The sequence below is a fragment of the Schistocerca americana genome, chromosome 5, assembly GCF_021461395.2.
Source record: "Schistocerca americana isolate TAMUIC-IGC-003095 chromosome 5, iqSchAmer2.1, whole genome shotgun sequence".
Classification (NCBI taxonomy): domain Eukaryota; kingdom Metazoa; phylum Arthropoda; class Insecta; order Orthoptera; family Acrididae; genus Schistocerca; species Schistocerca americana.
This window is the reverse complement of record NC_060123.1, coordinates 705,746,280-705,772,808: the sequence shown is the minus strand read 5'-3', so window position 1 is coordinate 705,772,808 and position 26,529 is coordinate 705,746,280. Positions and strand designations below refer to the sequence as shown.

The window sequence follows — 26,529 nt, the reverse complement described above, 5'->3', positions numbered from 1 at the left end:
CTACTATGTCTTGCTGCCCATCCTATCTGTCCTGTATCCCTCTCTCACTTTCTGATTTGACTGCTCGTCTGCTGCATTCTAAGAAAATAGCTCTGAGCACTATGGGACTTAACTTCTGAGGTCATCAGTCCCCTAGAACTTAGAACTACCTAAACCTAACTAAGAACATCACACACATCCATGCCCGAGGCATGATTCGAACCTGCGACCGTAGTGGTCACGCGGTTCCAGACTGTAGCGTCTAGAACCGCTCGGCCACCCCGGCTGGCGCTGCATTCTATGATTCCATGTTTCAGTCAGTTCTCTCTTCGAAGCTCGCGGTTCAAAATCACTTATAATACCTCGAGTTATTAAAGTTCTTAATATATTTCTTAACAATTCGACTTCGGCAAAAGACATTTCGTCTGACAGGATAAGCATGTAAGGAAACAATGGTATCAAAGTATTAACTGTCATAAAGGATGATTTTCTTTAAAAGATCTGACGTACTTGCGTGCAAATCGCTGCACAGCTACATAGAAGCACAGTGCTTGCCGGAGGGCACATCGTGCGAATATTAACAAGTTTCTGTCCTAATCCATTAGCGAGCTGAGTAAGTGTACGCTGTTGACTGCATGTATCTGCTGGCACACAAATTTCTCTTGGGTTATTCTCATGGTCTCTTCAGTTACAGGGGTTGGGCGAAATTATGGAAACACCGCTATAAATGCGTGCTTGAACATAAATGCAGATGGTAGTCATTGGTGCAGGTTGGACTGTTGTATCTGACCACGAGCGGCACCTGTGCAGTGTCCTCAGTGCGCTGTGGCGTCAGTCGAGTCCAGAACAGTGTTCTTTGTGGCTGTGAGTGCGCCGGAGCTCAGTGAACTCGAACGTGGGAAAGCTGTTTGTGCTCGTATGGAGGGTGATCCGTGACCGAGGTACCCGAAGTATTCGGTGTATCGAAGATGTGTGCCGCATACAGGGCAAGCGGAAAAACATCATATGCTAACTAACAACGCGGACGAAAATGTGTTTTGTGTGATCGTGACGGACGTCATTAAGAGGATTGTGACGAAACATTAAGAGGGCGAAAGCTGCAAAAAATTGCAGAACAGAATACCGCGCGCCAAAACGACACGAACGGAGCTCCAGAAGCAGGGGACTGCAGGCAGAGCAGTGTAACGAGAAAACGTGGTGCCGCAACCGTGAAACCTGGTTTACGGAGCAGTGGAAGAATGTCTGGTCGGATGAGTCTTGTTTCATATTGTTCCCGACATCTGTCCGAGTTCAAGAATGGAACATGGCGGGGTTTCGGTGATGATTTGGGCAGCCGTATCGTCCTCCCCGTTATCTGCAACGTCGCATTAACGCCAAGCACTATGTGACCATTTTGGCTATCAGATGCATCTCATGGTACGGTGTTTGTTGCTCAGTGGTGACGACAGGGTCCGCGCTCACGCGGTTCGCATCGTTCGGGACTGGTTTTTGTGAACGCGGGGATGGACTGTCGCATCATCGCTGCCACCACAGTCACTGCGTCTCACTATTATTGAGGCTTTGTGGTGTACTCTGGTGAGAAGGGTACGCGGTCGCTATGCACCTCCAGTGTCATTGCCTGAATCTGCCATTATTTTGCACGAAGAATGGTACAAGACTTCCTTGGGAGCCATATTTTTGTTTTTATAGGACCTGCATTTCTCCATTCTGAGACGAAGGTTTTCCTACACCATATTAGGTATGGTAATGTGTTTTTCGTGTTTGTATGTCTTTGTCCACCCCCTGTACACGTACGACGATGGCCGCGGGATTTTAGAAGAATATTCCTGGAGATGGATTCACTAAATTTACCCAACACGGTGTCACCAAGACAACGTCGCCTTTCATCGAAAGGTACCAATGAATTTGTTCATTTTATGCATTCATGCCTACCTTATATGGATTTCAGTATTACAAAATTGGTCGCTTAAGCACTTGACAGATGTGTTGAACTTCCGCGGGACCCCTCCATCAAATCTCAGTGTTCTGTTTGCCAATCCAGATTATGCTTTGCATGAGACAGCATGTGTCAATTAGGTACGATTCGAAAATCTAGACTGTAATATTTTGTTGTTCGTGCCATTTTTAACAAAATCTCTTTTTGATTGTCTCAAGGCTTGTGTTCAACGTGATACAGTGGGTATTTTCGTGCTATTTCCCGAAATGTAAACTAAGTTTGTACTTTCTAGAAACTATTAGCAATAATATCCTCATTCAAAAACAATCGTCACCTTATTTCATTGTGTACTTGGGAGAAAAAAGTATAATTTTGAGAATTTTCGGTCGCTAAAGAGTGTTGTGCTTAACATATTCACTAGTAAATTGTAAGCTACAGTTGTGCATACTGTAAACTTTATAGCAATAGCTTCTACAGACTCCTTTCTCCCTTAGAGCAGTGCAGGCACTGAAGTGATAAGTGCAATATTTCCACATTTTCTGCCGACTGATCTGCTATTTGTAAGTCAGTGTTCGTAATTTTTTCGATAGTGACGTAAACGTAACAGTTACTATTTCAAAACGGGTGTTGCAGTATTTTGTTTTGCTCACATAACGATTGTCATATTGTATTCCATTTAGTTTCACACTTGAACAGGAGCGTATACTGTCAGTATCTGTCTCACATTAAACATCCATGGACACATCCTGTTTATGTGTCATCTACAGGAGACCTTCCCAACCTCCCAAAACGTAAAAACCCTAGTCTGGTTCAGATTCATTGATGATGACGTCTTCATGATCTGGACTCACGTTCAAGAAACCTTATCTTCATTCCTTCACAACCTAAACACCTTCTCTCCCGTCGGCCGCGGTGGTCGAGCGGTTCTAGGCGCTCAGTCCGGAACCGCTCGACTGCTACGGTCCCAGGTTCGAATCCTGCCTCGGGCGTGGATGTGTGTGATGATGTCCTTAGGTTAGTTGGGTTTAAGTAGTTCTAAGTTCTAGGGGACTGATGACCTCAGATGCTAAGTCCCATAGTGCTCAGAGCCATTTTTTTAAACCTTCTCTCCCATCTGCTTAACCTGGTTCTCCTCAAACCAGTGTGCTACTTTCCTGGACGCGGACTTCCTCCTCTCTGATGGCTCCATCCACATATCCGTCCGCATTAAACCCACCAGCCACCAACAGTACCTGCATTTCGACAGCTGTGATCCCTTCCAAACCAAATAAACACTACTACGTGGCCTGGCAACCCAGGGACAGCATATCTCCAGCGACAAGACCTCCCTTGCCAGTATGCTGAGGTTTCAGAGAGACCTTCACAGATTTTCAGTGCCGTTTGCCCTTGCACCCCCAATCCTCTCGTCACCTCAAGAACCAGCTACAAAGGACTACTCTCTTCATCACTCATTACCCGAGGAGCCTGTGACAAGACTGGTATAGAATGGGCTACCTGTGAAAGCATCAGTGTAATATACCAGCTCTGCTGCACTCATTACACAGTCTTTTATATTGGTATGACCACCAACCAGCTGTCCACCAGGACAAATGGCCACTGCCAAACTGATGCCAAGAGCAAAGTAGACAAGTGGCACAATCTGCAGTCGAACGTAACATGCCTGATTTTAGTGGCTGCTTTGCTACCTGAGCCAGCGGGATCCTCTTCTCCACCATCAGTTTCTCGGAACTGTGCAGAACGGACTTATCCTTTTAACACATGCTCCAGTCCCTAAATTATCCTGGCCTCAGCCTACAGTAACCTACTGTCTCTATACCTTCCCTCCAAAAGTTTGCACCATCTCTGTCCTATGACCTGCTTCCTGTTCTCGTCCCCCATTCTCTTCGTGTGCTGCTCTCTGCCAACGCACCTGCCCGCCTCCGCCTGTCCATTTCCCACTCCTCTCCTTATTTGCTGGCTGTTCCCTTCCCTCCTCATCAGCTACCTGCCCCACAGTTCCCGCATGCTGCGCCCTTTGGCAGTCTAGTACCTGCATGCTCCGCCAGCCAGTGCTCTTCTTTCATACCCTGCTATTCCTTCCCCTTGTTCGCCCCCTCCCGACGGCTGCTTACATTCTACTGACAGCTGCATTTGGGTCTGAGCTGACGGAGATCGCGGTCATGTGTGTGAGAGAGGCCGAAAGGTAATGTGGAGGTGCTTTTTCATTGCGCCTGTCTGCAAATCATGTCATCTTTACGGTGAGTACTTATCTATCTTTTCATTATATTGTTGATATTCCAACCTGTATTTTTCATGGCTTCATTTTGCGCATTAAATTGTTTTCGACATTGTTAGTGAGATTGTTAATGAGCCTAATCTCGAAGTAAATTGTAGAAACAGAATCATTTTCGAGAAATCTGTAACTCTTATGCCAGATTTTTCTTTCGTTATATTCGGTTATCCTTGTACGTTGTAGCTTCAAATCTTAAAGGGAACATGTATTACTTGGAGTATAACAAATTCTGACACTGAAACAAAATTAGTAAGGCTTCAGTTATCCAGTTGTCAGAAATCTTTGTACCAGTAAGAATTCAGCTCCACTGTGAAAGCTATTCCTGAGCACGAGATGAGTTAGTTGATGTTTGTAAGAAACTGGACGTCACTCCGACTGTTGTCAGGGGATGTGAGATGCTTCTAATGGGTGTGTTGGGGGAAATTGCCGAGAGCCATGCACCACAAGTAGTATCCTCTTCTGTGAATAATGTCTAATCCGTAGGATATGCATTACCCACCACTGTTTGTCCACCTGACTGTAAATGGTGTGTTCAAAATGGTTCAAATGGCTCTGAGCACTATGGGACTTAACATCTGAGGTCATTAGTCCCCTAGAACTTAGAACTACTCAAACCTAACTAACCTAAGGACATCACACACATCCATGCCCGAGGCAGGATTCGAACCTGCGACCGTAGCGGTTGCGCGCTTCCAGACTGAAGCGCCTAGAACCGCTCGGCCACATCGGCCGGCTTGTAGCAGTTCTGAAGCGAATGCCGTGAATTGTTTCCTTCAGTTTAGAAATCGAGTTCACTCACGAGGGCTTAAGTGAGGGAAGTGCAGTAGGTGGTATAGCACTTAGCAGCCCCATCAGTCAAACAAATCAGTAACAGCACTGTACGTGCTTGAGCATTGTCCTGAAAGCACGTACTTTGTAAGCCGTTACTGATTTATTTGACTGATGGGGCTGCTAAGTGCTATACCACCTACTGCACTTCCCTCACTTAAGCCCTCCTGAGTTCAACTCGATTTCTAAACTGAAGGTAACACTTCACGGCATTCGCTTCAGAACTGCTACAGATTCGTGGGGCAATAGACCGCGCCGCTAGAACTGCCAACACAACCGGCACTGCTAAGAGTATCCTACGATTTCCACATTGCTGGCAACGGGTTATACACAATACTGGTGACAACTTTGAAGGTCAGTAAAATTTTGAAACACGTATCTGTTTTGTACGAGCTGTAAATAAATAGTTGCCACTATTAAAGTTCGAACCCTCGTATATAAATTATAGTCAGCAAAAATCTTGCCCAGATGCTGAATGTTACTGAACCAGTTTAGTGCACGCAACACTCGACCTGTTATTTGTTCTGTTGAAGCAATTGTGAAACCAGAAATCATCCAGTTCAAAAGTTCATTTGAGAGATCAGGACGAGCTAAAATCTATGCAGTGAGCAGTGGCTCTTTCAGCATATCCATCTGTATATGTGCTTGATCGTTTCAGTGCCAAATGGTGTTTTTGCCTGTCAAAGAACATAGTGTTGTCATAGTCAAAATTTTCAATTTCAAAAATCTTTGGCAAAAATTTACTACTCCTAAAAAGCTTCTGACTTGCCATTTAGCAGTAGGTGAAGGGATTGCTCTGATTGCTTCTAGTGTTTCAGGGTCAAGTGCAATACCTTCCAATGAAATGATATGGCCTAAAAATCTTACACACATGTTACGAAAATGTGATTTTTCTAAGTTTACTGTAAAATCTGGGTCTTCAGAAATGTCCAACAAATTTTCCAGTTTTTGTTATTTGTTGACCAAGTTGGTTCTGCTACCAAAATATCATCCTCCTAGGTGGTGATGTGTCTCTTTGAATGGTCTGGAAGAATAGTATCTAGTCCACGAGTAAATACTGGTGATGAAATGTTTAAACCAAAAGGCAACATACAGAACTGGTAACACGTCCCAAAGCATAAAAAGGCTGTGTACCTCCTGCAGTGAGGTTGTAATTCTATTTGCCAAAAACTGTAGCATAAATCTACAGGTAATATAGAAATTTTGCAACAGTTCGTCAAGTGCCTGGGGTCTGTTTTCGGAAGAATGATAGTACTGATCTGACAAGAGTCCAGGACCAACATAACTGAACCACCTGTTTCTTTCAACGACATGCAATGGACTGTTTAGGAGCTGATAGCCGACTCAATAACAACCACTTCTAACATCAACTGTATCTCAGCTTTTACCCTTTCTCGTCTTGAGCCGGTATTACATAGAATTTGTTGTTCTCTCTAACCTGAAACTGGTACTGAAATCCCTTGATAACGACTATGTGTAAACACTACCGCATGTTCTTCTAAAATATCGGTAAGTTCTTTCCTGTCATGTCCATCGCCATCCTCTGCTTCCTCCATCTTTTGCTGGACTACTGTACTTCAATTGATTACCTGATCGTAACTGACGTTGTTTGTAAAATGATAAGCTGCATTACTGTCTACAGAATCGGGTGAGCATTGAAAGAAATGAGAAAGTTCATAGCAAACCTGCGTCCCTGACAAGTAAATTCCAGAAACGCCTCATGTTTAACATCAACAGTTTCTCCCAGAAGGGCACCTTGTATTTTAATTTTCCTAAGAGGGAGTATCAGTCAAAGTGTTGTTTCTGAAGATTTATTATATGCTGACTCGCTGATAACTGTTACTGAGCCAAATGAGTCCAAAACTAAGGTAAAATTATTATTTGCACTGCAAATGTTAATTATGGGATGTATAATTTGTTTTTGCCCAAATTCGTTTTTCTGAAGCAGAAAGTCCCTAAGATCTTCGAATTGCATAAAATTAATACCTACAGCAGCAGAGTCATCTGTTAGCTGTCTTTTCTCTTCAGTTGCTGGGACGTGAAGTCATTGTTTATTCTTTTTATCCTGTTGCTGACTGTCATTAGATGTCGGTGATCTAACTTCGACTATCTCTACCTGCCATACTCGTGACGACCTACCACGTAGACTTGTTTTTCTGACATTCTGATATTTGTTGTTGTCTGAATTTCGATGGTATGCCAGCTGTTGTTTTGACCTGATTGATTACATTGCCGATATCATGAATGTCCGTGATTATTATTGTGGTTGATATTATATTTATGACTGTTTCCAAAACGATGTTTATTTCTGGAATAAGAATTCGAACTATGGATTCTGAAATCGCGCCTGTCTTTGTAGTCGTTTCTGTGCCAGACGTGCTTGTCGTAAGGATGGTCTCCATGATTACCATGAAATTTATTGTGTGATCTACCGTTGTTACTATTGTCATGTTGTGACTATGAGCAATCGTAAATATCAAACTTGTGATCAGCTGATTTTCCTGTTAGAGCATGATCACTGTCTAATTCGAACTCTTGCAAAGACTTGTAACGACCCCTTAGAAAAAATTAAAAATGACAGTGCTGGAAAACCTCTTACGTTATTTGAACTTCAAACAGCTGAGCAAAACTGAACGTACTCAGACATTTCTCTCTTTACTTATTCTGATCATCACTAAAACCGACACACAATATTTTTAGCCCAACGAAATCTGACTTTCAATAATCCCTACAAAAGTATGGCCGTGACTAACAATAACCTATACCTTTCATGAATCACGTACCTCACAAAAATCTTCGTTACTCGAACTACTGCAATACAGCGGGCGCCAATACTGCCAGCAAAATAAGACTCTAACTGATAGGCATAGTTAGCAAATGAAAGATTTTGGTAGGGAACAAACAATGTATTTACCTTAATAGTGTTCAAAAGTCATAATACATGTATCAGTTCATGACGTTGAGTCTTACAAATTTCGTTTTTCTGACGGACACCCGTCCAGATCGTCCGCTCTCAAAACTCTGCCATCTCTCTCCCCACATCCACCACTGCTGGCGGCTCACCTCCAACTGCACAACGCTACGCGCTGTTCACATCCAACTGCCCAACACTACAATAGAGAATATTACAACAATGCCAACCAGCCACAGACTGCACACAGCACAGTCAGTGCTTTTCATACAGAGCGCTACGTGGCGTTACCAACATAAAAACCTAAACAGCCTACTTACAGACTCAAAAATTCTTCTAAATCGTCGTTACACATGCTTGCCATGATTATTGGACGTACAGGGGTAGGTAATTTCGTGAGACAAGTTCTGATTAATTCAGGTGGGCTGAGCGGGTGTTACAGGTATTGTTTTCGCCGTAAAACTGTACTGGGCTTGAGAATCCCGATTGTTCAAAGTTGTTCAACATGAATAAGCTGTTTTTGAATTTATTCTGCTTTGATGTAGACCAGTATGCAGTTAAAAATGTCTGATAAAATTCCTCTTCTGACTGACAGTCTCTTATAATCGATCGCATTCTGACTTCTGGTTCGTTTTCTAGGCATCCGCACATGAATTCTAGCTTGCTTTCAAGGGGCCAATTTGGTGGTAAAGCATAGATAAATTGATCAAGCCACGCCCCAGGATGAATTTCGTCAGTGAAATTTCGTAAAACTTTGAACGTTCGTACAGTGAGGGAGAAGTGTTTATAATCAAATCTGTCTTTGCGCCTTGGCGCAGCGTTTTCACGGTTGCGCCAAGCGCTCTGTTCGCTGTCGTGTCTTGATACGTGAAGCGCTTCCCGCTGGTAATTCTCCCAAGCGCCGTAAGTTGCTATTGTCGTCTAGGTTTTCATAGTGTGAACTCGTGTTACTAGGTACAAACTCTTGTCTACGGTTACTATTGTTCAGTTTTTCTTCAATACGCAAAAGTTGTGACTGTACGGTTGCAATGCCATTCTTTTGTTGTTTGTTGATTTTTATCTGATTTTCCTTGAAATGGTTCAAACATTGGTATTCCGTTGTGTCCGCGAAGTGCACAGGCACTGTGTCATCGGAAACTCGAGCATTGTTGTCAGACAAATTTGTCATTTTTGTGTATGGTTCGTCTGTTTGTTCGGGGGTGTTACTAATTTGTTCTTACTGTATTTCAGATATTAAGTGTAAGGTTTCGAACTTCTCGGTAACTTCTGTTCTTTTACCTCGGTAACTATTTCGGTGAGGACGACTTCGCTAATTTTTGCCATTATTTCTGCGCTGTCGGTTTTTTGTGAGTTTTTAGTTTTCTCAATGTCGTTTTCTAAAACTTGTAATCGGTTAGAAGTACTGTCAAACATTGGTTGAAAATCTTCCTTTATTTCTTACCTGTGTTCGAGTGGTAAGTTTGTATCTTTAACCTGTCGTTTCGTTCTATTTCAGGTGTAGGCACGTTTCTCTGTACTTGCGTAATTAGATTACGTTCCTTTCTGGTTACAGTATTGATGCTAAACGGTAACTGGTCACTGTTGAATGAGTTAAATGACATGCTCTCGCTGTGTTGCGTCAGGTTGTGTTGCCGTACGTCACTGCGCTGAACACGACTAGCGTTCACTGTTGTAACAAACTGGGATTGACATGTTGTTGTTGTTGTGGTCTCCGGTCCAGAGACTGGTTCGGTGTAGCCCTCCACGCTGCTCTATCCTGTGCTAGCCTCTTCGTCTCTGAGTAATTACTGCAATCTGCATAGTGTACTCATCTCTTGGTCTACCTTTACGATTTTTACCCTCCAACCAGCCCATCCCTTCTTCTAGTCAAGTTGTGCCATAAATTCCTCTTCTCCCCAATTCTATTCAGTACCTTCTCATTAGTTACGTGATCTACCCATATAATCTTCAGCATTCTTCTGTAGCACATTTGGAAAGCTTCTATTCTCTTCTTGTCTAAACTATCTATCGTCCATGTTTCACTTCCATACACGGCTACACTCCATACAAATACTGTCAGAAAAGACTTCCTGACACTTAAATCTATACCCGATGTTAACAAATTTCTCTTCTTCAGAAACGCTTTCCTTGCGACAGTCAGTCTACATTTTGTATCCTCCCTACTTCGACAGTCGTCAGTTATTTTGCTTCTCAAATAGCAAAACTCATTTACTACTTTAAGGGTCTCATTTGCTAATTAATTCTCTCAGTATCACCTGATAAATTCCATTTTCCTCGTTTGGCTTTTGTTGATGTCCATCTTATATCCTCTTTTCAAGACACTGTCCATTCCGTTCAGCTGCTCTTCCAGGTCCTTTTGCTGTCTCTGACAGAATTACAATGTCGTCAGCAAAGCTCAAAGTTTTTATTTCTTTTGCATGGATTTTAATTCCTACTCTAAATTTTTCTTTTGTTTCCTTTACTGCTTGCTCAATATACAGATCGAGCAACATCGGAGAAGAATAACATTCGGGATAGGGTACAACCCTGTCTCACTACCTTCCTGATCACTGCTTTCCTTTCGTACTCATCGATTCTTATATCTGCCGTCTGGTTTCTGTACAAATTGTAAATAGCCTTTCGCTCCCTGTATTTGACCCCTACCATCTTCAGAATTTGAAAGAGAGTATTCCAGTCAACATTGTCAAAAGCTTTCTCTAAGTCTACATGTGCTATAAACGTAGGTTTGCTTTTGCTAACAGATTGACAAACGTTACCTAAAATTCTAAAATTGTAATATGATTTATCACTCAGAATAAATTTCTAAAAAATGCAGCAACTGATGATACGACGTTACCGTTGCCTAACGGCAAAATCTAAAAGTCAGTTTTTTTTTAATTTCGTCACATGTACTGAATATGTGTCACGCCTAATGAATACTCGTAATACGCCAAGTACATGAAAACATAGACAATTTCACACGTAATAGTTACACAAAAAATAGCTACAAGGAAAGAAACATGAAACTGTTAGTACAAAAAAGATGCGCTGTGCTGTGTGCTGTAGCAAAAGAAAAAGAAATCTGACTGCTTTTAAAAGTGCCAGCAGACGATGCGAAGCAGCGGTAGACAAGTGAAAGTTATTTGCTATGGCTGGATCATTCATTCGTGCACAAGCGTCAAGATGTTTGCCACTTTTTACTCTAAACTGAATGTACTGTCCTGTTATAAAAGGGGTGAATTGAAATTACTGTTGCGAATAGTGTGTCTCTGTGCACACATTTGCATAAAGACAAAACTAACTAGGGTTAAATGTACATTCTCCTATCTTATTCCTTGTGTTTACCGTTGACCTGCGGCGAATAGTATGGTATGGTAGTAGTTTTGCACTCATTCTAGTCTTTCGTTTTGTGACTTCAGTTAGGCAATTTCGCTTTGCAGACGCCTTATTTTGTCGAGAGCGTCAGGGTCCTTCGCTACTCCTAGGTCCCTGCGCAGTCCATGGCTGTCAATTCTGGCCAAACAATTTCGCCTTGCCCATTGCCAAACACCAGATCTTGCTTCTTAAAGATGCTCCTATTGTAGTCGAAACTTTATTCTTCTTGAGCTATTTCTGCAATTCGCCCAAGATGTCATCGGCTACTTGTACGATTTTGGCCTCCACTGCGGCTCTTTTTGGTACTGGATCTCGCAATGAATTAGTGCGTGTGACTGCACCTGTTGTTCTGCCGGTGGGCGCTTCAGAAGCAGCTCGCTCGAGCTACGTGGCCGTGAGGTTTCACGCCTGGGACGGACCCTCGCCACCAGCAAAGTCCGCCGCCTCCGCCAGCTTTCGCCAATTTGTTTGGTCCAGTTGTCCACATTTTCAAACGCAGATGCGGGGCTAAGGCTTCTTTAGGGCTCACTCCTCTGCGGAGTCTCCCACCCGACCAGGACGGGCACGAAACGCTTTGTTTTGACCAGCCAAACGCTACGAACATTACTGTCGTTAATGCTGCAAGGGTCCACCTGGTGCTGAAATATTACTACAGTTCACGTAACTTTCCAGTGAAGAGATCGCTTGGTGGCAACTGGCCAGCCGAGAATACAGATGTTCTCGAAGAGGGCTAATTTCTTTGCTTTAACGCTAAGAAATATGTTCCCGAGAGGTGCGATATTCTGGGCAACGCTGCCAGCCTTGACGAGAGCACTGACAAGGGCAGGCACCGACGTTGAGATCGAGGGTCTACTTCAAACTTCGTGCACCTTTAGTAGGCCGTCAAAACAACGTAGTATGCAAGTTAGTAAGGCGCTCTACTCTGGCAATTCCGAGAAAATCACAAGAGAAGATTTAAGCGACTGTTGTGTAGCTGATGTATCTGTGCATAGGCACCGGACGACAGAGTTCATCGTCGTCAAACGGTTAGCGTTCGATGAGTGTAAAACGAACGTGTGTGTAGCGATGGTTTGACACTTAATTTTTAATCTACACTGCTGGCCATTACAATTGCTACACCAAGAAGAAATGCAGATGATAAACGGGTATTCATTGGGCAAATATATTATACTAGAAGTGGCGTATGATTACATTTTCACGCAATTTGGGTGCATAGATCCTGAGAAATCAGTATCCAGAACAACCACCTCTGGCCGTAATAACAGCCTTGATACGCCTGGGCACTGAGTCAAACAGAGCTTGGATGGGGTGTACAGGTAAAGCTGCCCATGCAGCTTCAACACGATACCACAGTTCATCAAGAGTAGTGACCGGCGTATTGTGACGAGCCAATTGCTCGGCCACCGTTGACCAGACATTTTCAATTGGTGAGAGATCAGGAGAATGTGCTGGCCAGGACAGCAGTCGAACATTTTCTGTATCCAGAAAGGTCCGTACAGGACCTGCAACATGCGCTCGTGCATGATTCTGCTGAAATGTAGGGTTTCGCAGGGATCGAATGAAGGGTAGAGCCACGGGTGGTAACATCTGAAACGTAACATCCATTGTTCCAAGTGTTCTGTGTGAATACCCCATGAGGCTGTAGTTACAACCAGCTTCCCTCGGGTTTGAAAGAGGCCGGAGGACAGACGGAACAACTACTTTCGAGGGACACAGAAGGCCGATGGTTAGTGGATTCGCCACGCCGCACAGGAGGCAGCCGCCCTTGCCACATTCTGCCGGTGGACTCGTTGTGGAACACCAGGCGGGCGGCGGGCGGCGCGTCGCCGTCCAAACAGACCAGTGTGCACGGTGGCGGGTGCGCGCGCACTGGCGCTGCTGGTAAATCATCGATATATCGATACATCTTCCAAAAATGTATCAATATTTATCGGCGAAATTTTATTAATCGATGTATCAGTAGACACTCACAGAAATGGCAATATCGACTGCCGATATTTTTATTTTATGGATACCTATTGTGCCGTGGCGGCGGTATTCCCGATCGATTCTCGATCGTTTGGCCTCCGAGTGATATTTCTTTGTCCACCTGGCGGCGGGTGGCGCCGTCTCTGGCCGCTGGCTTGTGCGCGGGTAGTCGAGTTTGGGCGCGAGCATTGCCTTGTGCGTCGGACGGTGGGTCCCTGCGCGCTGTCGCTGGCCGGGCCTGGCGTCACTCGCTGCTCCCCGGGTCGGTCGTCGCCCGACTGCCAGCCTTCCTGCCCTGCCTGACTGCGCCTCGCTGAGGTCTGGGTCACCATACTCGTGCCGGATCATCTTTCTCGCGGCGATTTCCCTGGACCGCGCCTTGGCAGGAGCTTGTGGCTGTGCTACTCCCGGGTATAGTTTACAGGAGAGTACTTTTCGGTCCTCGGAAGCTTGGTGCCGTTTCTGTGTTTCAACGTGCTATGGCCAAGAACATTATCTTCGTTATTATGATTGTGTCGGAAACGTGGGCAATCCCCACTGTTGGTGTTTCTCGGCATTCTGTGGGTTGATGTAGCTTACTTAGTGTGTTTTTCTTGGCGTTCTATTGTCCGTTGCAGAAATTTGTTTAACCTTTTCCCTCCTTACTCTGCTGCAGAGTGGCTTTGGATCCTGTGGCTCGTAATTTCGCTTGTGCCAAGTTCCGGGGTTTTGGGGGATAATTAATTAAATTATGTTTTGGAATTTATGGGATTCTGTGTGTTTGTCTGGGGTTTTTGCTGGACTGTGCCCATACGATTTCACGTTTCCTAGCCCGGGCGTCGTACGTAAAGTTTAAGGTGAGTGAATTTTGGTAGTTCCCATACAGTGGTTCGGTGGGTCCCGTGACGAATTGTTTTTTTTTTTTTTTTTTTTTTTTTTCGCACGCTGCCTGTCCTATTTCCCTGGCTTAAGGTTGACTCCTCTGTGCCCGTGCGCGAGTGTGTATGTGGACGATAGTGATCGTTTCCTGACGTCTTTACCGTTTCTTGCCGACTTCTCTGCATAGACTGCCGAATCTGTAATTTAGTGTATGCCATGTTATAGTTGCTTCAAGTTGGTTCACACACTCCCCTTGCTAATGTCATCTGCACACCTATGAGATTGAATAATGTTTTAAACTATTGTAAGCTGGCGGTTGTCGCCGTGTGTGTTAAATTTTAACTAGTATTTGACTTTTGGTGTAATTGTATTTTGTTAACTGAACTAATTTTATCTTGCCTACTGCTGCGACGTCAGAAAAAAATTTTAACAACCATAAATTTAATCTTACCTCTGAAGCCATATTTGTGGAGACTTGTTATTTAAATTTCATTGTATTCCCAGCTTGCCCTTTGCTACTGTACTAAAAGTGTTTGTTGTTTTGATTAATCGCAGCTGCTTGCCTTAAAGAATTTAAGCTGATTTTGAAACATTAAGAATTAGTGTAACTGTTCACTCCAATAAAGCCACCCTGTTAAAAGAAAAGTTTTGGTGCTACCATTTGTTTCCCCCTTGATCCCCTTCCATGGCTCACCTATCTGTCGATATATCGCCACATCGCTAATATTTTTCGATAGATCGAGGGCCATAAATCACAGTCCTTTAACCCTTTCATGTACATGGGACACATTTGTCCCACATATAAATCACCTTACTAATTGGACTGTAGTCACAGTTGATTTGCTGCAGATACCCTACTTGAAGCAGAGATATTTGGACTTACGGCCTAAGATGTTGAGTCCCATAGTGCTCAGAGCCAGAGATATTTGTTTTCTTTAATATCGTACATCTTTGGTGGCAACAATTACTATAACTACCATTACTCGTCGGTTATTGTTGGAGGTTCTCACTTCGAGCAGACACACAAATTTATTCACTTATTGTGTGTGTATTGTGCTCTCTGCCTTACTGTCAAAGCTTGAAAGTATATTCAAGTAAGTTTCTCTTTTACTTTAGACCATTCATTTAGAAAATAACTGTATTTCATCAGTGGAAATCTTTATTTTCATTCTTTGGGACATAGTTGTCCCAATGTACCACAATGGTAATTTGTGTACTTGTTTTTGAATGTCATGAAATCGTTACTATTACGTAAAAAAACGAGCTGAATGGTATTGAAAATTCGGTTGAAAATATATTATCTTTCATTTTATTAAATAAGTGGAAAAAATTTGTACTGGTATAATTCCAAATGTGCCTTTAGGTAACGTGCTCCAGAAAAAGAGAATTTTTCATCACTGATGAAAGTGTTATGCAGATTTTGGAGGCTTGTAGTAGTGATGACGAAGATAATCTGTTACTGGATGAAGAAGATAAAAATTTTCGTGAAGGAGATATGGAAGATAAAAGAGAACATGTTATTATAGAAGATCCTGAAAAAGAAATACGTAGCCCACCTAACAAAAAAAAGGCATACAGACGAGATATCAGAACCAAATGCTGAGGTACCTGATTCCCTTCCAGATTTACCAGAATTTGAATGAACCAGAACTTAACAATCAAGACAGTTAAGTTATAACATTAATCATGAATTTGGGAAAGTGCTTTTGTTTAGTGTCAGTGAAAATCATGAAATGCCACCGCCATTTGAAATTTTTTCTTCCACTATTGGCCTAAAAGATTTGGTGCATGATATAATAATTCCTGAAAATATGCAGAACAATCAGCCAACGCATTCAGCACAAATGAAGATGAAATCAAGGCATTTATTGGTATGAACCTGGTTATGGGGTACCATATTTTGCCTACATTTAGAAGCTACTGGACAACTGAACCCGATTTAGGTTTTCCTTATATAGCTCGGATTATGCCACTACATAGGTTTGAAGAGATTCGAAAGTACTTACATTTTTCCAACAGTGCAGATCAGTCAGTAAAGGAAGACCGCACATACAGAGTGAGACCTGTAATTACCCATTTGAACAAAACCTTCCAGGAGTCTCTTAGTGCAACTAGGGCTCAATCTGTAGATGAGCATATGATCAGATTCAAAGGACATAATATTATGCGACAGTATTTGAAAAATAAGCCAGTCAAATGGGGTTTCAAAATGTGGTGCAGATGTGATTCAGAAACTGGCTACCTATTTGAGTGTGATTTATACACGTTGGCAAAAAAAAAAAAAAAAAAAAAAAAAAAAAAAAAAAAAAAAAAAAAAACCTCAGGTCCTGAAGTAGGGCTTGGTGAGTCAATAGTTCTGCAACTGACAAAATCACTATCCGGACTGGGATGTGAAATTTACATAGATAACTTTTTAACTCTCCAGCTTGGCAATGTTACCTTGGTTTACAAAATATCAGATCATGTGGAACAGTGTGCACCAATCATAAAAACATCCCAAAGACATTCCCTTCAGACAAGGAAATGAAAAGAGGTGATTCATACAGTCTCAGTAGCAATGGTCCGACAATCCACAAATGGATGGATAACAAGCCAGTTTTTCTACTGACTAATTTTATTTCTCCTAACAATGTACGACAGTGAAGAGACATCAGTCTGGTTCTTCTGAAAAGATCAATGTTCAGTGTCCTCTTATGATAAGAAAGTACAACAAGTGGATGGGAGGGGTGGGCGTTATGGACCAGAAGAAAGTGACTTATGAGATCGACAGGAAGGCAAAGATGAAGTATTACCTGAGAATTTTCTTTGATCTTCTTGACATTGGTGTAAACAATGCATATGTAATATATTCAAAATTGGCAGGCGAATCAGGATTCAAATCAACACTATCATCCCTAGGTTCAGACAATGCATTGCGAGAAATCTAATTGGAAATTATTCAAGTTGACAAAGGAATTTATCAACAGTAGTGAAAACATCAAGAAGGTTGCAGACCAGTTGCAATCCAAAGAGTCCAGAGCACCGAATGATAAAATCAGATGTAAGGAAGAGATGTGTTCATTGTGCTTCAAAGTGTGATGAAAATCGCACTTATTTGTGAACAGTGTGGTGTTAATTTATGCTTTACTTCAAGCAGAAACTGTTTTGCAGAATTTCACATCAAATAGACAAAATTACACAGCCTCTGTAATTTTTCGATGTATTAAATGTAATGTGTTCTGTAACTGTCCTCTAAGGACCACAGAGACAAATACGTCCCAGGTTTTTTTTTTTAGCAGTACAAATAAAAATGTTTGAAATAATAACATATTTTGTTTATAAAACCTCCAATTACCACAGAGATACAAAAATTTTAATCACTAGCACTTTAGTTTTCTTATGTACCTGAAAGGGTTAAATATCGAGAGATCGGTTTCCCGAGATTTTTAAAAATATCAACAGTCCTAGTACGCAGGGCCCGACGGCAGCTGGCCGGAGGCTGGTTGGGGGCCGAGCGGCGGCGGCGGGGGGCGGCAGCTCGGGGCGGACACAGGGTTCCCGGGCTGTCTCGAATGCTCCCAGGTCCAGGCGCTCACAGTCCCTCGGCCGAGAGCAGAGCAGCTCTAGGCGGAGGTGCGGGCACCGCTACTGTCCTTGGCAGCTGCGGGGGATGACAGCAACACCACCACGTGATGCACACTAGCGTCCCATGTCATTTGATCCAAGTAAATTGAAATGTTCAGTAATACACCTGGCATATTGCGCTATACAGGGAAAAGAGAGACAAGATAAAAATTTACTCCAGAAACTGAGAAGGGAGATGAGGTGACAAGACGAAACCCCATCGATAAGAAACTACGTGAGAGACGATTAGTCAACTTGCTGTTCTTGTGTTCTCCAGTCCCAAGACTCGTTTCATGCAGCTCTCCATGCTACCCTACCCTATGTGAGCCTCTTCGTCTCCTGGTAGCTACTGCAGCCTACGTCCTTATGAATCCGCTTACTGTATTATCTCTTGGTCTCTCTCTACCATTTTTGCCCCCCACACTTCCCTCCAATACTAAATTGCTGATCCCTTCATGCCTCAGAACATGTCCTACCAACCGACCTCTTCTTCTACTCAAGTTATGACACAAGCTCCTCTTCTCCCCAATTTCATTGACTACATCCTCATTAGTTTGGTAATCTACCCATCTAATCTGCAGTATTCCTCTATAGCACCACATTTTGAAAGCTTCTATTCTCCTCACGTGTAAACGGTTTATCGTCCAAGTTTCACTTCCATACATGGCTACGCTCCATACTAATACTTTCAGAAACGACTTCCTGACACTTACATCTATATTCCACGTTAACAAAATTTCTTTTCTTCAGAAACACCTTTTTTGTCACTGCCAGTCTACATTGTATATCCTGTCTACTTCGATCATCATCAGTTATTTTGATTCCCAAATAGCAAAACTTATCTATTGTTTTAAGTGTCTCATTTCCTAGTCTAATTCCCTCAGCATTACCTGATTTAATACAAATGCATTCCATCATCCTCATTTTGCTTTTGTTGATGTTCATCTTATATCCTCCTTTCAAGACACTGTCCATTCCGTTCAGCTGCTCTTCCAGATCCTTTGCTCTGTCTAAAAGAATTACAACGTCGTCGGCAATGCTCAAAGCTTTTAGTTCTTCTCCACGGATTTTAATTCCTACTGCATTTTTTTTGTTTCCTTTACTGCTTGCTCAATATACAGATCGAATAACATGCGGGGCAGGCTACAACCCTGTCTCACTCCCTTCCCAACCACTGCTTCCCTTTAATGCTTCTCGACTCTTATAACTGCCACCTGGTTTCTGTACAAATTGTAAATAGCCTTTCGCTCCCTGTATTTTACCCCTGCCACCTTCACAATTTGAAAGAGAGTATTCCAGTCAACATTGTCAAACGCTTTCTCTAAGTCTACAAATGCTAGAAACGTAGCTTTGCCTTTTCTTAATCGGTCTTCTAAGGTAAGTCTTAGGGTCAGTATTGCCTCACGTCTTCCTACATTTCTCCGAAATCCAGACAGATCTTCCCTGAGGTCGGCTTCTACCAGTTTTTCAATTCTTTTGTAAAGACTTCGTGCTTCCACTTTGCAACGGTGACTTATTAAACTGATAATTCGGTATCTTTCACATCCGTTACCACCTGCGCTTTTCGGCGATTCCCGGCGGGGTCAGGGATTTTCTCTGCCTCGTGATGGCTGGGTGTTGTGTGCTGTCCTTAGGTTAGTTAGGTTTAAGTAGTTCTAAGTTCTAGGGGACTTATGACCACAGCAGTTGTCCCATAGTGCTCAGAGCCATTTGAACCATTTTGCGCTTTTCGGAATTGGAACTGTTACATTGTTCTTGAAGTCTGAGGGTATTTCCCCTGTGTCATATATCTTGCTCACCAGATAGAAGTGTTTTAACATGGCTGACCCTCCAAGACTATCAGTACTTACAATGGAATGTTACTTACTCCAAGGGCCTTCTCTCGACTTTGGTCTTTCAGTCCTCTGCCAAATTCTTCACGCAGTATCATGTCCCCCATCTCATCCTCATCTTCGTGCTTCTTCATTTCCACAATACTGCCGTCAAGTACATCTCCCTTTGTAACACCATTATTCATTGTAAGTAGTTTATACGGTGTTATTATGTGTATGTAACTATGAAATGATTGTTCTGTACTAGTTAAGATCTTTGAACTGTCAGAGGGAAAGTAGAAGATTACGATGTATATATTGTAAAGAATTAATAATGTTTAAAAATAATAAAACTTTATAAAATATGTACTCTCGTAAAAGAGAAATTGTACTTTGAATAATGGTTCATACTTAGGGAAGTTGTATTATGTAAAGGAAAAGGTGTAGGGAACCCCCTCGGCTGCGGAAAGGGATTGGAGCGGGAAAAGGAGGATTTAGCGGTCGACCTGGGCGGCAAGAGAGAAAGAACATTATGCAGTCAGTAGCCAACAGGTGTACAGTCAACACTATAGGAGCCAAGTGAGCCATCGGAAGCCTATTTATGTTGAAATTGCCTCGAGTGTGGTTTCGGTTGTAATATGGTGCTCTTGTATCATGTAATGGCTCTGAAATGATTAATACGTCGCCAAGAATAAATCTGAAAAGAGCCTTCAACTGCAAGAGGCGAGGCCAGGTAGCGGCCACGTGCTTGCCACCACTATTGTGCCACTGCTCCGGTAACTTCAGTAAATGAGATATGTATTTTAGTATGGACCAGTACATTTGTGTGTGTTTTTTCAATAATAATTGCAGCGATAAAAATATGTGTTTGAACTTTGAAATTGCCCTGATCATGAAACCTATGCAGGGTCCTATTCTAAACGTGCTAAAGACCGAGTATACTGTTTCTGAATAATCAGTGATTTGTTTCTACTTTGAATGTGCCAAAGTTTCAGTGCTAAAGTGTATAAAATGATGCTAGTTAAACCACCTGCTTCACAGGTGATGAAAGAGGCACGTAATTTGAACATTCATGAAACTTAACTTCGTTGTCACTATTACTAGGAACTAATTTCTTAAGTTTTATTTGAAAATATTAATTGAGTAAATTGCTATATAGTGTTGATACATAAACAAATTCAAGTTGGGTTAGATATCCACATTAGTTGTTGCAATTAAAAGAAATCTGTGACATTGCTAATAATGAAAGCATAATAAGTATAGGTGCAGGATTATTTAATTTCATTTGTGGTGTGTATGTGTTAGCTGAAATCAGAACTCTTCCCATGCCCAATTTCAGTCCAGTGTGTCTTTAGTATCATCTTGATGTTAAATTAGTACTGAGTTAATTAATGATTGCAATAGTAACTTTTATTACTATGAGTGAAGTATTATGTAGTTATCTATGTTTGCTGGTTTGTGTAAGAAGCTTTCTACTGCTAACCACTTCGTAGTTCGATCGTTAGTTGTGTGTATCCACTGCACTGTTCAACACGAGCATTAATGGAAGTCTCTTCAGCTATCCATGACCATTTTTCTATAAACTTAATGTTTGAAAGTATTATGCCTAATTAGGCTGGCGACCATTTAGTATTTCATTTACGTGAACTTCAATACTTTCATTATTTCCTAAATTTAAGTCTTTCAGCTTTCTGTTAATTGCTATAGTAACGAAATTCATGTTCGATACCCTCTATCGATTAGGTAAAAACACGGTCAAATACAAAATTCCTCCGAGAGGGTAAAGTTAGTTGTGAGGGCGTTATACTTAGCGCTAACTTGCAGCAGTAAATGTTATACCTTTTATAAAGACTCTATATACTCCTTCAACCTTCCTGCTTTTCCTTCTTTGCTTGGGACTAGTTTTCCATCTGAGCTCTTGATATTCATCAAGGTGATTTTCTTTCCTCCAAAGGTCCTTTTAATTTCCCTGAAGGCAGCATCTATCCCGTAGTGATATATGTTTCTAAATCCTTACATTTGTTCTCTAGCCATTCCTGGGTAGTCATTTTGCACTTCTTGTCAATCTCGCTTCTTAGACATTTTATTTGTGCTCTATTTTGTCTGCTTCATGTACTGCATTTTCATATTTTCTCCTTTCGTAAATTAAATTCAACATCTCTTATGCCACCCAACGATTTCTACTGGCCGTCGTCTTTTTACCTAGTTGATCTTCTGCTGCCTTCTCTTTTTCGTCTCTCAAAGTTACTCATTCTTCTTCTATTACATTCTTTTCCCCTGTTCTCGTTCCTTAATCGTTCCCTAATTGTCCCTATGAAACCCTTTACAACCTCTGGTTCTTTCATATTTCCAGGTGCCATCTCCTTAACTTCCTACTTTTCTGGTTTTCAGTTTTGATCTACAGTTCATAGAGAATGAATTGTGGGCAGAGGCCACATCTGCCCCTCGAAATGCCTTACAAATTTAAAATCTGGTTCCTAAACCTCTTTCTAACCATTATGTAATGAATTTAAATTCTTGCGGTGTTTCCACGTCTCTTCCACGTACACAACCTTTTTTTTTTGTGACTCTTAAAGCAAGTGTTAGCGATAATTAAGTTACGCTCTGCGCAGAATTCTACCAGGGACTTCCTCGTTCATTCCTTTGCTGCAGTCCATATTCACGAAGTACTTTTCCTTCTATTCCTTTTGTTACTATAGAAGTCCAGTCCCCCATCACCATTACATTTTCGTCTCCCTTAACTATCTGGATACTTTCATTTATCTCTTCAAAAATTTCTTCAATATCTTCATCATCTGCAGAGCTATGTGGCTTATAAACTTGTACTAATTTGCTGGGTGTGAGCTTCGTGTCCATCTTGGACTCAATAATGGGTGCACTGTGCTGCTCGTAGTACTTACCAGGGTTCCTATATTTTTACTCATTAGTAAATCTACTTCTGCAGTATACCTATTTGAGTTTGTATTTATAGCCCTGTATTCATCTGGTCTCCTAGCATATACAGTCCGTTGTTGTTGCCACTACGGTACAGCTATCTGTATTGCTGAGGCACGCAAGCCTCCTCACGAACGGCAAGGTCCATGGTTCAATTGCAGGTGAATCAAAAAGTGGAGTTGTGAGGATCAGGGACGGTGGAGCCGTCTAGTCTGTTGCACGAAATAATCAAAGAGCTTCAGGCACATAGGGAAGAAATTAAATCTGACTTCAAGGTATTTAGGGATGAAATGATTTCCACGTTTGAAGCTAGTATTAGTTTACTAGAGTGGAAGTTGGAATCTAGCGTTAAGGACCTGAATTCAGGGGATCAGAAATTAACAACTAAATTAGAACCTAATGCGACCAGATTATAAAAACTCGAGTGTGATAAAAGAGTGTTAAAAATCTAACATAAAGAACCAGATACGAGAAGTTCAGATAGAAGTTAAGGTTGAATTAAATGCGATGCGACCTATGAATGAAGACAAAACGAGCAAATCGACTCGAGTTTCTTGGTGGGCTCCTACTGACGGACCCGAATGATTTCCCATTTCATGCTTTGCGGTACTTTAAATCGATATGCCAGTCGTTTATACAATCTTTACACTGTTTCATTTTGTATCTGTAATATTACCATTTAATTGTTTTGATGATTATGAATTTTTGCTGTTTATGTTTGTATCGAGAGATCAGATGGAAATCCAGTTCTAAGGAAAGAAGGGAAAGCAGAAAGGTGGAAGGAGTATATAGAGGGTCTATACAAGGGCGATGTTCTTGAGGACAATATTATAGAAATGGAAGAAAAAAATGGTTCAAATGGCTGTGAACACTATGGGACTTAACATCTGTGGTCATCAGTCCCCTAGAGCTTATAACTATTTAAACCTAACTAACCTAAGGACATCACACACATCCATGCCCGAGGCAGGACTCGAACCCGCGACCGTAGAGGTCACGCGGTTCCAGACTGAAGCGCCTGGAACCGTACGGTCACCGCGGCTGGCGTAGATTAAGGAAAGGCAAACCTACGTTCTAGCAGTCTACAAATGCTAGAGAAAGCTTTTGACAACGTTGACTGGAATACTCTCTTTCAAATTCTGAAGGTGGCAGGGGTAAAATACAGGGAGTGAAAGGCTATTTACAATGTTTTTTTTTTATTTTTTTTGTCATCCGTCTACTGACTGGTTTGATGCAGCCCGCCACGAATTCCTTTCCTGTGCTAACCTCTTCATCTCAGAGTAGCACTTGCAACCTACGACCTCAATTATTTGCTTGACGTATTCCAATCTCTGTCTACCTCTACAGTTTTTGCCCTCTACAGCTCCCTTTAGTACCATGGAGGTCATTCCCTCATGTCTTAGCAGATGTCCTATCATCCTGTCCCTTCTCCTTATCAGTGTTTTCCACATATTCCTTTCCTCTCCGATTCTGCGTAGAACCTCCTCATTCCTTACCTTATCAGTCCACCCAATTTTCAACATTCGTCTATAGCACCACATCTCAAATGCTTCGATTCTCTTCTGTTCCGGTTTTCCCACAGTCCATGTTTCACTACCATACAATGCTGTACTCCAGACGTACATCCTCAGAAATTTATTCCTCAAATTAAGGTCGGTATTTGATATTAGTAGACTTCTCTTAGCCAGAAATGCCTTCTTTGCCACAGAGAGTCTGCTTTTGATGTCCTCCTTGCTCCGTCCGTCATTGGTTATTTTACTGCCTAGGTAGCAGAATTCCTTAACTTCATTGACTTCGTGACCATCAACCCTGATGTTAAGTTTCTCGCTGTTCTCATTTCTACTACTTCTCATTACCTTCGTCTTTCTCAGATTTACTCTCAAACCATACTGTGTACTCATTAGACTGTTCATTCCGTTCAGCAGATCATTTAATTCTTCTTCACTTTCACTCAGGATAGCAATGTCATCAGCGAATCGTATCATTGATATCCTTTCACCTTGTATTTTAATTCCACTCCTGAACCTTTCTTTTATTTCCATCATTGCTTCCTCGATGTACAGATTGAAGAGTAGGGGCGAAAGGCTACAGCCTTGTCTTACACCCTTCTTAATACGAGCACTTCGTTCTTGATCGTCCACTCTTATTATTCCCCCTTGGTTGTTGTACATATTGTATATGACCCGTCTCTCCCTATAGCTTACCCCTACTTTTTTCAGAATCTCGAACAGCTTGCACCAATTTATATTGTCGAACGCTTTTTCCAGGTCGACAAATTCTATAAAAGTGTCTTGATTTTTCTTTAGCCTTGCTTCCATTATTAGCCGTAACGTCAGAACTGCCTCTCTCGTCCCTTTACTTTTCCTAAAGCCAAACTGATCGTCACCTAGCGCATTCTCAATTTTCTTTTCCATTCTTCTGTATATTATTCTTATAAGCAGCTTCGATGCATGAGCTTTTAAGCTGATTGTGCGATAATTCTCGCACTTGTCAGCTCTTGCCGTCTTCGGAATTGTGTGGATGATGCTTTTCCGAAAGTCAGATGGTATATCGCCAGACTCATATATTCTACACACCAACGTGAATAGTCGTTTTGTTGCCACTTCCCCCAATGATTTTAGAAATTCTGATGGAATGTTATCTATCCCTTCTGCCTTATTTGACCATAAGTTCTCCAAAGCTCTTTTAAATTCCGATTCTAATACTGGATCCCCTATCTCTTCTAAATCGACTCCTGTTTCTTCTTCTATCACATCAGACAAATCTTCACCCTCATAGAGGCTTTCAATGTATTATTTCCACCTATCTGCTCTCTCCTCTGCATTTAACAGTGGAATTCCCGTTGCACTCTTAATGTTACTTTTGTGGCGGCGTTCGTAGCGACAAACAATTCGCTGTAGAAACGGCTTACGAAGTCACCGCCACATTTTTAATAGCGGGCCGACCGGTCCGCTGGAACAGTGAACAGAAAGATGAAAACCCAAACACTCTGATTAAATAAAAGTCGGTACTTATCTTTATTAACGAAGATACAGAAACACAGTAGTGAACTCCGTATCTACAGAAATCTGTCTAGTTCGAGTCGGAGCGACTAGGTCAGCGTCTGCTGACGACAAACAACAACTCTGCTGCGATGAACACACAACTGACTAGCAAGTACACAATTCGGTGGCGAGTATACAACTGAGCGGCGAATACAGAACTGTCCTAGCGCTCGCGACTCCAGCGCTTAAGACACCAGAAGCCAGCGGTGGCGTGCGCAGACTTGCGGCGATTTCCTGTCTCGCTGGCGCTGCTTATGCGGACGGCGTCCGGACTTGGATGCTGCCAACCTTTTGGCAGCGGGCTCGGGTGGCATTACTGGCTGGGATATAACACTCCTCCCCCCCAAATCGCCGCACCGTCGTTGAATAATGACGTGGCGAGCGTCGACGCCGGGGGAGGGGTCTGGCCGCAGGCGTAGCAGAAGAGACCGAGGCGGAGACTGTTGTCGGTGGCAGTCCCCGGTCCGCACCCCAGCATTGGCTGCGCGGGGCCTCGGGAAACACCGACTGAAAACCGAGGTCAGGGTGCACGCCTGTGACCACGGGAGCAGCTTCTGGTACTGGACGCGACGGGGCGTCGGGACCCACGAAGAGAGGCAGCGTCTCCTGACGCTGCGTCGACGGCTGCTGAGTGGGCGCCGGACAAGGCGCTGCGGTGTCAGACTCCTTGGGGGTGCCCAAGGAAAGCGGCTGCAGGACAGGCTGCACAGCCACCGCTTGGGAAGGCGGCCCGGCTGAGGGGTCGACGTCCATCAGCTCCGAAGGCGGTGGCGACTGAAGAGGGACCGCAGGCGCCGGAGCGTCCACCTGGAGCGCTCCCGAATGAAGCTGCGCGGGAGGCATCAACGGGACGGGCTGTCGGCGTGGTAGCGGCGACGGCTGCTGCTGCTGCCCTGGGGGCGGCAGCGAAGTCGGAAGGCGCGGCTGGAACCCGCCGCGGACCAAATCTGTGGACAAAGAACGAGCGGCAGAATCCGGGCGGCCAGCGCGGCGCAACTGGTTCTGATGCCTCCTGTGCACCCCAGTAGCAC

The 26,529-nt window shown here is 42.8% G+C and overlaps 1 protein-coding gene across 1 annotated transcript in view; it reads right to left on the bottom strand.

Moving 5' to 3' along the window:
* The window catches only part of LOC124616647 (trehalase-like), a 412,719-nt gene extending 399,123 nt beyond the window's left edge, over window positions 1–13,596 (bottom strand). Inside the window, exon 1 of the mRNA XM_047144975.1 lies at window positions 13,296–13,596. Coding sequence (XP_047000931.1) covers window positions 13,296–13,596 — 301 coding nt within the window. The remainder of the gene's footprint in view (window positions 1–13,295) is intronic.
* Window positions 13,597–26,529: the final 12,933 nt, after the last annotated feature.